General features: G+C 40.3%; 1 protein-coding gene across 3 annotated transcripts in view; it reads right to left on the bottom strand.

The window, feature by feature from the left end:
* LOC124163971 (contactin-associated protein-like 2) overlaps positions 1-16,548 on the bottom strand; it is a 130,172-nt gene that overhangs the window by 77,690 nt on the left and 35,934 nt on the right. For all 3 annotated transcript variants that reach the window (XM_046541110.1, XM_046541112.1, XM_046541111.1), the window contains exons 2-5: positions 9,013-9,120; positions 7,600-7,773; positions 4,588-4,861; positions 3,690-3,874 (exon numbers count right to left, since the gene is read on the bottom strand). In XM_046541110.1, the coding sequence (XP_046397066.1) occupies positions 3,690-3,874; positions 4,588-4,861; positions 7,600-7,773; positions 9,013-9,109 (730 nt within the window). In that variant the 5' untranslated portion in view covers positions 9,110-9,120. The remainder of the gene's footprint in view (positions 1-3,689; positions 3,875-4,587; positions 4,862-7,599; positions 7,774-9,012; positions 9,121-16,548) is intronic.

Here is a 16,548-nt window from a genome sequence, read left to right as displayed (position 1 = left end):
ATCGATTTCGGGACAAACATCAACATGGAAATTGTTGAAGCATAATATGCATTGATATTGACAGTAGAGCTTCGTTCAAAATTTGACAATGCTCAATAAAACAAGGAATTCAATTTGAAGTCTGCAATTTACATCCAAGCAACAATTATCCAAATAGCTAATTCATACAAACAAAGCATGATTGACAGTGAACCAATGCCGCTGGTACGGTTATAAACCCCAAAAGAAGGGAGCCCAACCACCCTCGGAGTCTGAGATAATGCGGAGATCCCGCTAAGAAGGGTAAAAAAAAGTTGGTGCTAAGAGTGTGCAATTATCAGCAAGACACTTCTTAACGAATGTCCTGCAAGAATGCTCCATACAGAGGGATGGAAAAGTGTCTTTGGGCTCAGTCCAGCGGCCATGTTAAGACAAGAACTCCACCGTCTCAAATGGGTTAAATCACATAAAGGCAGCAATGCTCAAGAATTAACTGACAATGAAATAAAGACCATTTGAATCGTGATCCAGGTGCCGGCCGAGACAGTCTACTGAGGCAGCTGACTAACGCAAAGCCGGTGCGTCATTGCCTGCTGAACATATAAAAGGCTGTGTCCCAGCATGACCAGGGCAGTCTACTGACCCGATGCAACGGCTTCCCTCGACGTAATTTGGAGATAGTTAATTGTTAAACCCGGAGATAGTGTTTTTATCATTAAGAGAACGCTACATGGTGGTAGCGGTGCCAGCAGCGGCGAGATCCACATGGCGGAAGGAAACAGTACGTTCGTGCTAACAGTGGGTGTGACAGCACCCTCCCAATTTTCATTCGTGGCGTAGGATTGGTCGCAATGGGCGCAACGTTGGGAGAGATACTGGGTCGCGTCTGGACTGAAGAAGCAGAGCGACAAGGAGCAAGTGAACATGCTGGTGTACGTGATGGAAGAAAAGGCAGAAGACGTACTACTCCATTTAAAACTGTCAGCAGCAGATAAAAAGAAGTACAAGAAGGTGTACGAAGAATTTAATAACCACTGCATGGGACGGGTGAACATCGTATACATGCGGGCGAAGTTCAACCAACGGTGCCAGAAGGAGGGAGAGCCAGTGGATGAATTCATCGCAGACCTATATCGCTTCATACAATATTGAGAATATGGGTCACTCCAGGACAATCTTCTCCAAGATCAAATGGTGGTCGGAATCTATGACACGAAGTTGTCGTAAGCTTTGCAGATGGATCCGGGCCTGACACTGGAGGTGGCTCTATGGAAGGCACGTCAGGCGGAAGAGGTACAGTGCCAACAGGGGGTGCTGAGAGGCACCCAAGGGTCAACGCATCGTGGAGCGGCATCAGAGTTTGAGGTTAGTGAAGTAAAGAAGAGGACTACGCCAATTAGCAGCAAGCGAGCATCACCAGGGGGAGGCAGCGCACAGAGCCAGCACCAGAGATGTGGCCAATGCAGGCGGAGTCCTCAGCACGTGCCCACAGACTGCCCCGTGAGACAGTCAGCGTGCCACGCGTGCAGTAAGAAGGGTCATTGAAGAAAAATGTGTAGACCGCGGAAATCCGTGGGGATCATCGTAGTCCAGGAGGAAGACGACGAAGAAGATATTTATTACTTCGGAATTGTAGATACTAATCTAGAGCCATGGTGGGTCACAGTCACACTGAATGGTGTCAATATTAGATTCAAAATAGACACAGCAGCAGATGTAACAGTGTTAGGATCCCTCATGGTTGAAGAAAAATTTCAAGGAATTAAATTAACCCCTGTGTCTAAACGACTGCCAGGCATGGGAGGGACGAACTTTTGTGCAAAGGGAAATTTCGAGACTAAGCTGCAGTGGAAGGAGAAAGTGTGCGAAGAAACAATTTACGTAACTCCCGGGGGCAGAGAGTTATTGCTAGGGAGTACAGCTATTCAGAGGTTAGGAATACTAAAATGGGTCGGTGTGACTTCCATAGGAAACCGGAGAAAACATTCCCTGGGTTATTTAATGGACTGGAAAAAATGGAGAAGCGGTATGAAATTCGATTGGAAGATAATGCTAGACCATTTGCAGTGACTACCCTGAGAAGAGCAATTCAGCAAGATTCAGCAATGGGGAAAGGAAGGGAAGAGCTGAAACAAATGGAAGAAGAAGACATCATATCCCCAATGGAAGAACCAATGGAGTGGTGTGCACCGATGGTCGTCGTCCCCAAGTCAAATGGGAAAATAAGGATATGAGTCGATTACACCAAATTAATGAAGGAGTACACCGCAAACGACAAATGCTACCAGCAGTGGATGAAATTTTAGCCCGTCTAGGTCAAACTAAAGTAATGAGTAAACTCGATGCCTGCAGAGGGTATTTTCAATTACCGTAAGAAGGAAAGAGCAAGAAGATAACGACATTCATGGCGCCATTTGGAAGATATTTCTTCAACCGCATCCCAATGGGGTTGGCTTCATCGGGAGAACATTTTCAGAAAAAAAAGTCAGAAACATTAACAGGTTTAGAAGGTGCAGCCAATTTGCTCAATTATGTCCTAGAGTTTCGTGAAACGAGGGAGCTGCATGACGAGCGTCTGGAAGCCGTGTTGAGGAAGCTCCAAGTAGGAATCACTCTGAATTATAATAAATGCAAATGCAGAGTAAACAAATGACGACCCACGCCACTACAGAGCAGCACCATGACAGTCTCCCCTGATCCACCTTCCAAGAAGATCGCCTTTACCATAGTGCTGATTGGCAATCATATATTTTTGCTGTAGTGTACAAACCAATAAATAGTTATTGTTTTCCAAATACTGCGTTTGTGTGTGGAAATAACCTAATCATCTTCAAGCGGAAGAATATACATATTCTGGCTAATAATGAGCAGTCCATTATTATCGAGAAGCAATGGCCAAGCAGAGTCAGCAGTAGGAATAGTTTAAAAATTTTACTGAAGGAGAAAGACCCAAATTTAGGGTTACTCGTCTACAGGCCAACACCCCTGGAAACCGGATATAGTCCAGCAGAGCTGTTAATGGGAAGAAAATTATGCACAAATCTTCCCATATCTTTGTACTCACTGAAGCCATCGTGGCCGAACTTGAGGGAGCATTGGGAAAAGATGGAAGTAAAGAAAGCAAAGGCCGCTGAGAATTACAATAGAAGACATCAAACCCAACCTCTGCCCGAGCTGAAACCACGAGACCGAGTTTGGGTTAGTGATAGGAAACACCAGTGGCGCAGCGAGGGGGGGTTTTGGGGGATAAAACCCCCCAAAGAGCTCAGAGAAATTTTTAAGTTTAATCCATTTTACTTAATGGATTAGTATTACTTATAGAATAGTGTTAGGATTAATCAAATATCTCTCATAAAGCGGTAAAACTAGTCATTTTGAACCATTAATCTTAAAATTTTCTGGAGGAGGGCCCCCGCAACTCCCACTTACCCTGGCGGGTATGCAATACTCCCCACAACACAATGTATTATAGTTGCTCCTAAAACCCCCCCCCCAGCCTTGATTCCTAGCTGTGCCCCTGGGAAACACTATGGGAAAATTGTCAACAGACGCAATGAGCCGAGGTTATACAATGTGGAAGTACATATGGGGTATGGTGGTAAATATCAAGCCATAAACAACCTGTCATGCTCCCATTGAGATGGTTTACACATCTCTCATTGCATGGATATCAGATATGTTGCATGGCGAAAGCCTATATATTTTCTTACCTTGACCCACATTCACTGTCGTGGAATATTTGCCAAAGACATGAACAACCTTCAGCTCTCCCTTTTCCACAATCACGTATAATGCATATGGTTCCATATCCTTTGGACGATCTTTCACACTGTGGTACACAAGAAGTCCATGAGGAAGACGAGTTCGGAACTGGAATGATATCTCTCTGCTAAACCTGTAATAACAATAAGATATTAACCAGTCAACCACTCTGTGAAATTTCTAATTGAATACAAAAAATTTAAAATCATTACCCCATCCATCAAACTATAGACATTCCCTTTTTTCTGATTTTAATGTCTAGTTTAGAGAGGAAAAATATCAAATGAGCTGAGTAAAAAGCACAGAAGACACAGCGTTGAAACACAAGACACATACACATTGAATCCATAAAGCTTTAGGAAAAATAGGGGCATGATTCATGAACTATGGGATCCATTTATTTCGAAGCATAGAGGACCATTCAAGGATTCAACCCAAGAGTGGCCAGGGAATCATCGAGATAACTTTTTCTGAAAGCTGCCACATTATTCATGATTATATCTTGGAATTTTTGAAGCCCTCATTCTTCCTTGAAGTTTAACCTACTTGAAAAATATACCCTTTTTCGGCAGTTAAGCTTCCAGACTTAGACTAATGGACTTAGTTTGAAGTCTTTTGCTATTTTTGAAAAAAATGAGTTTTTACCCTCAGGAAAAACTCATTTTTTCCCACTTGGATATCTGAGTCTCAGAAGACAGAGACCAAATGGGCCAAATATTTGATTCTTTTGCCATTGCATATCATATTCTATTATGAGCAACTACCTATATAGTAGTCAATATGTGTTTGCAAGGAAAATGACTAATTTATCTATAAAAAGCTAAGAACCAGAAGAAATTTCATTACCTAAGTTGAAACGATGGTATCTGACTAGCATCTAACTGAACAAATGCATTTTTTTGAGCAAAGGTAAATATTTGATGATAACCAGATTCAGCAAAAGTCAACTGCTGTCCCCTTTCCTGCGTGGGGATTGGAGGGAGATGACTCCAATCATCATCCCACGACCACCACTCATAGTCAAAGACTTTCCGCGTGATGTTTGGCCTTCCTTTCACTCTTGCGTCCCCTTCCACTGGCGTTGGCTGCGTGGCTGGCCTCAAGTATGGGGGCAAAGTGTCTGACGGAAAAAGAGCAAAATTAAAGATGAAAAATCAAAGGGGCTGAGAATGTCTAAGAACATGCAGTCATTTATATATGCTAAGTTTGAAAGCAAAATTCTGCCAGCAAACTATTCCTTTTCATATTCTCGCAACATAGCATCTACACGAGTGAGTGTTGTTTACCTCTCTGTGCTATGCTGCTCTCCTGCTTTCCCTTAAAATAAATAAGCAAATCTTTTTTGTTGTGCTCTGTAAATGCAATGTCCTGCCATTCCACTATAATTAATCTAAGTAATTGTTAGGGAACTCCCAGAAAAATACAAATAAATTTATGAAACCAGAAAAAAATATGTATGTATTAGGAAAAGAAAATTTTCTCGAGAACGCACTGGGATGGTGTTCTTTGAGTGTTCTTTGCAGTTCATGCACACCTACGTGATGCATTCTTAAACAATCAGAAAACGCTCACATTTTCACCTGGGAAGCAGTGCCCTAGGAGGAATTTTTCAACATGAAACAAATTCACTGTGAGAGTTTTGTCTGCGAGGAAAAATAACTGATTTGTCTTAATGGAGCATTTAAAGTCATCATAACAAGTTATAACTTAGCATGGAGACTCGTAATGTATAGGACAGAAATCTGTTCCTTGAAGCATGAAAATCTGTTGTTTCTTGAGGAAGATTATGTCTGATACATTAAAATACTGGTATGGATGGCATGAACTTGAGGGAAAGGAAAATACATACAAAGTACACACAGCTAGCAGATAGCTGGGAAATGGAAAATGCGGCAAGGAAAAAAATGTAAGTTATGTTAGCACAGAAGTTGAAAGTTGATGACCGAAGTGGACTATTGATTGACTTTGAAAATGGGAAGTTGACCTAAAAACGTTGACATTTGGAGCAAAAAGTCAACTTTAAAGTTTCCAATCCCTTTGGAATCCCCCTCAAATATCCAGTGGCACCAACTCCATGGGGCTTGAGGGGGCCAGAGCCCCCTAAAAAATTAGTTATGGGTGTGAGGAAAAAATGTGTCAGGCTTGTCGATTTTCCCTGGAGTGTCCAGATATCAAGATTCGAGTTATCAGGATTCTAATGTCGATCATATGACTCTTCTAAAATGCTTAAAAAACTTAAAACTCATTACTTTTAAAATTTCCCGGGGCAAGATCCCCGGTTTGGGCCCCCCCCCAATATTTTTTGTTAGTCGGCATCCCTGCCAATATGGTGATGTAAATTGATCATCTAAAGGGTATTCTGCAAATAATGACAAATGTTAAGGTAAAATGGTGAAATTTGTAACGGTGGGAACAATGTTGGGGAGCAGGGAAGAACAGAAAACAGGTTTAATGGATGTGACCAAGAGAGGCATATGCCATTTGCAGAATGGAGAAAAAAATATAATCAAAACAGAAAAAAATGTTGATCATAGTTGCATAATGGCTTCCATGCATGCCTAGCTTAACCAGTTGGTTAACTTAATTAGTAATAAGAAAAGCTCATCAATTTTTATGTCACTATCAAGCTTAAAAGAGAGCATTATCTCATGTGCAGATGCTATTTCATTTGTGTATCGGTAGCAGGCATGGATTTGAGGGGGAAGGGTGGTAAAATATTGATAATAATCACATAATTATGATACTATATAACAAGAGCATAATTCAATATTCCTAATATCATGATACCTAATAGGGTAGTTTCCTTCATCAAAGAAAATGAAAGGCATTGATTGTGATTCGTTACCCACCATTACAGCATTCGTAATACATAAATTATTTTGTATTAGAAATCCCAGTTTAGACAAATGTAAATGGTCAATTTTAACCTCATTTGAAAAAGGCCAGATTGGCGCCCATGTGATGCCACTATGTGATGCATAGGGACCTAGATTCTATACGAGTAGATAGGAGTTATACACATAGGCGGATCCAGGGGGGGGGCACGGGGGCACGTGCCCCCCCCAGACCCTCAAAAATATGCAAGATTTTTAATACGGTCCCATTATCATTGCATTCGTTTTGTATTACGAGGTATCCTTGTGCCCCACCCAGAACAAAATCCTGGATACGGCCTTGCTTGTGCCCCTCCCAGAAAAAAATCCTGGATCCGCCCCTGGTTATACATCTTCTGAGATTACCAATGCATGCATGAGGCACAGAGTTCAGGGAAACATCTCTTAATAATCACCCATTAAAATTGCCTTAGGTCGGAAAGTTTCCTTCGTTTGATAGGGTATTAATAATCCTATTTAAGCCAAGTGCTACCTGCTAGCAGGGTACTCTAAGCTACCGCCACGCTTGGCAGCAAGCAGCCTGCATCGTAGCAGCATTCATAGCCTCACACCCAGGTGGCCTCACACAGCAGCAGCCATATGTCACATGGGCTTTTCCCAGCATTCATACTTAGCAGTCACATTTTCGCGAGCTTGAAAAATTTCACTTTTCATTTCATTGCAAAAAATAGATAATGTCATTTAAAAATCTAAAAGTTTGATATATCTACTCCAGGAGTAATAATCTTTCAATTTAGGCCATTAAAAAAATAATAGGAAACCACCCTATTGTTTTCTTTCCATATGAAAGGCACTAAGGTAAATAGAGGAAAAGTTGTACATAGTCATTCTCATAAGTTATAGGTTTTTAGTGAAAATGCCATCCTTATTAATTTAATTATCAGAAAGATTGGTGCATAATTATTTTTCATTTTCACTAATTTATAACATAGCAATAGAGATATCAAACAGAATAATTACTCACGGCCACCTCCACCACAATGAAATAGGCATTCATATTCTGAAGTAAAGCGGTTGTCATTTCCTTTGCAACCACCATAAATAAAAGTTTCACATTTTCCAAGGTTTTTATTGTAATACCACATGTGTGTAAATCCTCGACAAGGACCACCGTCGGGAACTAATTCACATCTCACATCTGGAAGACACACACTCATTAATATGTTGGTAATATGGAGACTATAACAGTAAAAGTAAATTGTTAAACTTTTGCATGAAAGAATGGCAAATTATGTAAAATTTATTGGCTATTATGAATCACACCTAGTTGATTAGAGAATCCACGAGAATCAAAGAAAATATTGTTAACTAAATAATATGTATTTCTTGATTCATGCATCGTTTGCCCAAAAGTTCTGATGGACATGGTGAGGATGAAGCATTTTTTAAATAGTTCACGTTCACAATAAAAATTTAAATTTTGTAATTTTTTGGCAAAATTTCATAAATTAATTCCATTCTGAGAGTGTCGAAGCACAAAAATTAACACGCTAATTCAATAGATCACCCATAATAAATTATTAAGTTAAAGCATGCGAATAATAATAACTCATTCTACCACAAAGGGTCCAATCATATGTTTCAAAAATTTTCCTGGGGGAGTAGCCCCCCTAACTCCCCTATCCCCCTCATCCTCCACCAAAACATATTCCTATAGCTACACAACTGTGAAATGCACACACTATCCTAGGCAAATTTGTGTGACTATTATGCTTATTTATGAAAAAAACTTCCCATCAATAATTTCAATGCCTTGGTAGCCTTGAAGGAGCCTTGGTTGCATTCCTCCAATTGTGCAACTATTGCTACAACCAACGCTGCATTGTGCACAAATAAAAGACTGCAGGGAACAACCCAAACAATGCGCTTCGCTGAAATACATAGTACAGGAATGCAGTAGCTCTATAAAAATGTTTGAACCTGAGATGAGCAAAATTTACTAATAGCTCCCACACTAAGCCATTTGGTTTTCTTAAAGTCCCAAAGTTAATATGTAGTCATAACCCTGACCTCAACCCCCTGGATATCAACATGATTTAGATGTATAGTATCACTTTTTATGCTTTCTTTTAATACATTTCCATACAACTACCCTTAAAATACTAAGTCTTTAACAGTGTTATGATGATTTTTTTGTGATATTTTTTGGGATAGCATCAACATTTCTTCAGGGTTATCCAGGCAATTTGTAAATACTCTCCTGATAGCAGATACAAGACAAAAATCCATGAATATAATGTTTTCTTTTGGTTCTTTTTCCATGCTGTTGAAAATTACATGGGAAACATCTCAACAGAGAGTGTTGACATGGTAAACTGAGCTTCACACAAATTTTTAATCCGAAAAGTATGAAGGAAGTCTTTCATTCCAAGCTTACCATTTGATCCAGTTTCAGCCTTGCTACTGTGCCATAAACTTAGTAAATTTATACATATTGAAGCAACAATTAACAGCTTTTCATTCACTTCATGCATAGCTGACTGCCCTGAAATACAAGAACACAATAGAATAAGAAAATGCAGAGGTAAACAGATTGTGTTAGTGACCTGTATTACATATTACGTTATAGAGACAAAATTTGTCCCCAATAGCTGATCGGTTTTTTATATTCATTATGGAAACATTTTATGTGGCATGGATTGTTTCAGAAGGATTCAAAACATTCACAAATTGTCAAATTTGGTAACTAATTAGACAAAATAATATTACTTTGCTATTTGTAATGGAATCACTCCATTTCCCTTCTTATTACTTAGAAAAGGCAAAGAACTCGGGCATTTGGCCATATGTACTTAACCATTGAATACATAGTTTGATTCTTCCCCAGGAGATTGAATTACCATAGGGAGAAGCTGTGTGCCGTGAGATAGTAACAATGGCGCATTTCCCAAGATTCGCTATCCCCCTCCATTCAGCATTTGCCTCCCCCCCCCCCCTCTGACGCTCTCCTCTTCCCTGAAATCAAACAAAAGGTCCCAGCTCGCGCAGGGATTGTATTACGAAGATCTAATCTTCGAAAGAAAATATCAAGTTATATGAAAACAATACAAACATGTTTCGTGCCTCTCCAATTCTCACCCACTGAATTTTTTCAGCCTATCTCCTTTAAATTTACCAGTTTCTGGAGGTCAACTGCTGCATGAATCACCTATTAGCCCAAAAGTTGTCAAGCAATGAATTTCAGCAATTGATATTATACTTTTATTAAATTGAAATATTAGTCATGTGCACGTAATTCAAAAAAGAATGATACCAACCCCGACGTATTTCTAGCGCTATTTAAGCATTTTAAGCAAGAAATAGTTGGAATAATACGATGGTGATTTCTGGCGAATCTCTATATCCTCGCAGCTTAGCTTCTAGGCAGTTGATGCTACATTTTTTTCGAAAACAGGACATCAGGTTACAATTTATGAATTATGCTACAAGTCTCACATGTCAGAGTTGCTGACGAAGTGATATCTTCTCAGGATATTATGCTTCTCCCTTCTAGCAATCTAAATTCATCTGCTCATCTAGAGCTATGCTACTTATTGTTAGAAATGAGTGGGTAAGTTGCCTTTTCTATAGGACAAGAAATTTCATTGTGCAGTTATATGGTTATGCTTCACCCTCAGCAGTACGCTCTGGTTACGCCGTACGCGATAGCATTAGTGCCGAACTTCACCTCGTACGAGTGGTTCCGTACTTTCCACGGTGGGTTGACTTCAAACCAGCGAGTGTTTTCCGTGTGGGTTCAATAAAGTCTGGTTTCACTTTTATTAGTTTTATTTTTATTCATCTTCGGACCACGGCCCTTCCGAAGAAACAAGTGAGAACTATGAAAGATGGACTGAAAATAATTGAAGATGAAGAAAAGAATCCGGGCTAGTAGCGCGTGAGTATTGCAATGCCTTGTGTTGTCCGCAAGCACATTACGGCAGGGGTGGGGGTAGAGCGAGATACTTAGTGAAAACAAGAAGAGGGATGAAGCCGAGGATCAGGTGGGCGTGCCGTTGACGATTAATGCAACATTGTTCACGCTTTACGCATGCCTCAATTATAAGAAAATTTCAATTGTTAGAAAGGAACATTTCAAAAAATAAACTATTTTTGGCCTTTGTGATCCATCTCAAAACCAATCACTGCGTCGGCGAAAGTGATTGTTTTAGGTATAACATGCACATTGCTCTCGTGAATACGTGTATTGGAAATGGCGTTTCATGAATTTTTACATCAGAGAGAAATCCATAATAGCAGTGCAAATGCCGAGTGGAGTGCAAACACTTTTTAGCACGGTGGCGTGTTCCTTAAGGATATTTGAAAGAGATTTAAGTCGAATCAACAATATGACCTAAATGTTTCGATAAAGTACTAATGTTACTGTAATCAGCTAAAATCTTGTTTGAATCCCTGAGTGAATTAATGAATATCATAATTAAGCGCCACAATCCAACGTTTCCTGGTACATAGGCAACCTTGCCAAACATTCCCGCATTCCTTGTTTCCCCGCATTCCTCGTTTTTTTCATCCATACCCCTGAAAAACGATAGATCGAGGTTCCACTTTAATAGAAAATTCACCTACATTTAAATTTTTGTACATGTTGTTATTGGTCATTTAATATTTCAAGGATGCCGAAAAGATATTTCCATGGAATACATCCTCTGCGATACACATGTGGCAGTGGGGAAGAAATAATTTGACTGGGCCAGCCAGGGGGGAAACCGAGACAATGAAGAATTTTTCAACCCATAAATTCGACAGCACTATTTCAGATTAGATTTGGATTTTCCATGGAAACTGTAATGAAAAACATTTCCTCACCCCTTCAACCTTTGAAACACGTGCATTTGGCACTAACGTTGGAACTGATTTGTATTACTCTTTCACCCATGGAACTCATTTGTACACGGTACTCTCTGCTTTGTAATTATGTATGCACTTTGAAATAGACAATGGAACTGATTTGAACCACTTATCCACCCATGGAACTCATTTGTACACCATACAAACTTCTTTGATTAGCTTTGGATGTCTCATGGAGTTGCCATGGATCAGTGGCGTAGCCAGGAATTTCGTTCGGGGGAGTGGGGGGCGGTCTCCAACACCAAAGTAAGGGGAATTTTTTTTTACAGGATACCAAGTCGAAGGTTTTAAACTAATTTTAACACTTTTCACCATAGAAAAAACTTCATTTCTCGAAGAAATCTTTTGTAAATTCATTATTTTTCAAAACTTTTGATTTATTTGATGAAGAAAAGTATATATGTTTTTTATATTTTGGGAGGGGAGGTGGTCCGGACCCCTTGGACTCCCCCTCGCTACGCCACTGCCTTGAAATCAATGCTGGAACTGATTTGTACATCTATGGAACTTGTATCTTTCTAAATCAACCATATTATTGTGTCAGATGTAGACCTAAGGCCCCTTTCACAGGGACGCGGATGGTCTGCGCTACATGCTCCATAGAGGTAAATGGAAGCTTAGTTAAGTACACATGAGTGGGGGCCATCCGCGCGCTTAGAGGAGCCATCCGCCCCTTTGCTTCGCCCCACGGATCATCCGCCCGCTCGTAAAAGGCCACAGACACAGGTTTGTGTGGACACCAAGAAGATTTGTCAGTAGAATTAGAGCGAGCTTGGAGATGCGTACTTTCAGTATGGATAGTCTAACTGACACTGGAAAAGTAATTGAAAAAATTATATTCATCACCGCAATAGATTGAATTGCACTCGGCACTATGACGTTCTTTTACCTTGGCAAGCTACACACAGCTGACATTGTGCCGGACGCGGACGGATTTCGTCCGTGCCTATGTGAACAACGGCGACCGCCCGCGTCCATGTGAAACGGCCCTAACCCACGCCTACACATAAAAAAGAAATATATACCCAAAAGAAGATGTACAATAATGCCAGTTATACTTGGTGTCTGCAGGTAAGGGGTTCTTCTGTGGTCGGAAAAAAAACACATCGTCTTATCGACAATAGGATAGTTTCCTAGTATTTTTTATTGCCTAAATCGAAAGATTACTACTCATGTTTCACGTATGTATTTCTCGCTTTTAAATTTTTAAATGACGATATCTATTTTTCGCGATTAAATGAAAAGTGAAAATTTTCAAGCGCGCGAAAACGCGACGGCTAAGTATGAATGCCGGGAAAACTCCGTGTGACATCGTTGTGGTTCCCGCTGCTGCAATTGAGGTGACTGAGCGCTGATACGATGCAAGATGCTAGCAGGTAGCAGAGTACAGTGCTAGATGGTTATAGTGCTTGGCTTAAATAAGGATTATTAATACCTTATCAAACTAAGGAAACTTTCCGAACTTAGGTAGTTTAAATAGGTGATTATTAAGACAAGTTTCTCTGAGCTCTGTGTCTCATGCATGCATTGGTAATCTCAGACAATGTAAAACTCCTATCCACTCATATAGAAACTAGGTCCCTGTGATGTCACATGGAGTGGCATCGCATGGGCGCCAATCTGGAATTTTTCAAATGCGGTTAAAATTGACCATTGCCATTCGTCTAAACCAGTATTTCTAAAACCAAATAATTTGAATATTATGAATACATTAATGGTGGGTAACGAATCACAATCAATGCCTTTCGTTCTCTTTGATGAAGGAAACTACCCTATTTGGGAAATTTCCAGGTCTATGGGAAACGTAGAGAGCGCGTCGAAAACAGTTTTCGGGGACCCCGACGCACGCAAAAATCCATGCTGCCTTTTGACCTATTGTAAGGGATTCATAGCTATCCGCGATCCTTGGTAACACGATCGAATGAAGAATGTATTAATTACTCCAGATATGTCACGGAGGGAGGAATCTGCAATGTTTTGTGAGGAAGTGGCAAGGGCAGGCCCGGAAATAGGGCCGGCAGCGGATGCACGTGCCCGGGGCGGCAGGTTGCAGTGGGCGGCAAAATTTGAAAAGTTTATTGAAAAGATTATTTAATTTTTCTAATTGAATTGTATAAAACTTCTAACTAGCAAGCATATATGGTGTGTAATTTTAACCACAGTATCTCAAAAAAGTAGATTACGGAGGCATTATAGATATTTTAGTGTTAGGAGGCAGGGAGAGGTATGGGGATGAGGGGGACGATCTTTGCCTCCCCTTTGGCATAACTCCTTAGTGCTGGCCCAGGGTATTAGGATGATCTCATAAAATTAAAACATGTAGTAATTTTTTTACATTTATTGATAAGTAATTTATAGTTATTAGCGTATTCAAAAAATGCCTCAACATTCTTGTTGCCACTGAGCTTCGAAGTTTGCGAAAATTACAAAATTTTTCGTGCTGCAAGAAAGTTCGGTGACGTCAGAATACGAGTAAACAGATTTGCTCCACGGCAACAACAAACAGGAATGGCGATACTGATTCATAGCTGTGAACAGTTTTAAAGATTTTATGGTGTATATATTGCACAATGGCTGACTACGACTTCATAAAGGTGCATTCTGAGAAAATTCCGACGGTATTTACCCTCGGAATTTTCTCAGAATGAATTTAAGATTTCGTGAAGGAGTTAAGAAGCCGCAAATTGAAAGGAAAGATAAATCAACTATCTCGTTCGATAATAATCTAGAGCTTGGTTTGTAGCTCATTTAACTACTGTCATTTACTTATTGCTTTTAATGTGCACTGGGTACAATATTGGAATATGTGAAGTTAACCTTTCGGAGAAATACAAAAGAACATATTTGACGCTGATTCATATATGACACCAGAGCATTTAGTGAGAACAAAATCAGCATAAATATGGAGGATGAAAAAGTAATAAGTACCACTTGATGAGGTACAGAGAGAAAATAACTACTACCTGTATTTTCCTATGGCGGATTGTTTAAAATGAGATAAACACAGAGTTGAAAAAACTTAAAGGCAAGAATTAATGTTGTTTTGGGCTATAGGTATTGTTCATTGAGTTAAATTATAATGGATATTGTTGGAAACCATAATGAAAAGCAATGGGGTAGCCAGGAATTTCATTCGGGGGAGTTCAAAGCCAGGGTGGAAATTTTTTGAAAAACAGGGTTCCAAGTAGAGGGTTATAAACAAATTTTAACACTTTTCATAATTGAAAAACATTCATTTATCAAAGAAATATTATCATGTTAAATCATCATTTTTCAATACATATTTTGTTTTCTTTTAAGAAGGAAATAAATTATGTTTTTATATTTCGGCAGGGGGTGGGGGGATCCGGACCCCCCGGGCTCCCCCCTCGCTACACCACTGATGAAAAGGTAGCTCTAATTCCCTTAATGTATTTACCTCTAATTGAAGGCTCACAGTGCGAGCACATACTTTCTGCCAGCAATTTTTAGATTAGGTAGCACAGACAATATTTTCATTTTAACCCCTATCCTCTTTTTAACATTTAAATTATGCATGACTTTTCCCTTCAATTGATTATTAATAATATCTAAGCTAAGGACACTATTCAAGAATAGTAACTGTAAAACTAACCAAATGCCAGAACTTACATGACAATGTTTTGCGGGAATTACATGCTCATGTGTTGACAGAATATCATTGTAGTGGTATTAATCAGGGAGTGAGGGACGGAAACATTATCAAAACGGAATACTCCAAACGATTCTCTCCCACCACCTTCTTCACATTTTGAATGCAGCGCGCCAATAAGCTTTCGCTACAGCAGTCCCAACATCTTTCCAGGAGCATTCGGAGTGAGGCTGGAAGCAGCACGATTACTCAATAAGGTTAATTGTGTTTCCAGCGGGGTGATACTAGTGTCTCCTATGTTCAGTGGCGCAGCGAGGGGGGGTTTTGGGGGATAAGACCCCCCCCCAGAGCTCAGAGAAATTTTTAAGTTTAATTCGATTTACTAGACTGGATTGATATTACCAATAGAATAGCGTAGGGATTAATAAAAAGTACCCCCCCAGAAAGCCGCAAAACTCACCATTTCAAACTATTTATCTTAAAATTCCGCAATTCACTAATCTCGCACCTACCGCTTATCCTGATGGGTATACCATACCCCCACACACCCCGGTACTAGTTGCACCCCCCCCCCCCCAGCCTTAAATTCCTGGCTGAGCCCCTGCCTATGTTCTCCAACGTTTTGAGGTGCGACACGTTCTTTCTCATCAGGGAATGTCCCTCATGACGAGGAACAAGTCGAACCTCGAAACGTCGGTGAAAATGGACACTATCACCCGGCTGCAAACACGATTAACCCTGTTATGGTCGGGAAAGCAGCAGTGTGAGGGCGCGCGGTCGGCGTCTCAGGGAAAGGACTCTTGGGGGGAAACCCAGGAGAAGGGGCGTGAAGGCCCACAACGGGGAGAGAGGCTTTGGCCCTTTGTAAAAGAGAAAAGAATAAAGAGTTGTGTTTGGGACCTCGAAGTGAGCGAACGTTATTTCGAATATCCTTCTCCCCCGAACCGGCGCTACAATCTATCTCGGGCGGCACGATGAGTTTCCCTTGACGTCACCATTGAACCTTTGGCGCTCGGGAGGGAGCGAATAACGAACCACTGCTCATTGTGAGAGAATATATTGGGAGCGTTTATTGGACCGCGCCCTTAGAAATAACTTCAGATGACGGATCGATAATAGTGTAGGATATCAAGATCTATACGCGATCGGGTTAACTTATTTTTTTTAAGGACACCGATGGAATTTTACGTTTGTGTAAAAGGGTAGTTTCCTTCATCAAAGAAAACGAGAGGCATTGATTGCGATTCGTTACCCACCATTAGTGTATACATAATATACAAATTATTTGGTTTTAAAAAAATCCCAGTTTAGACGAATGGCAATGGTCAATTTTAACCGCATTTGAAAAAGTCCAGATTGGCGCCCATGCGATGCCACTCCACGTGACGTCACAGGGACCTTGTTTCTATACCAGTAGATAGGAGTTTTACATCGTCTAAGATTACCAATGCATGC

This window comes from Ischnura elegans, chromosome 8 (assembly GCF_921293095.1).
Source record: "Ischnura elegans chromosome 8, ioIscEleg1.1, whole genome shotgun sequence".
Lineage (NCBI taxonomy): Eukaryota > Metazoa > Arthropoda > Insecta > Odonata > Coenagrionidae > Ischnura > Ischnura elegans.
Note: the sequence above shows the minus strand (reverse complement) of the source record. Positions and strands in the feature narration are given on the sequence as shown.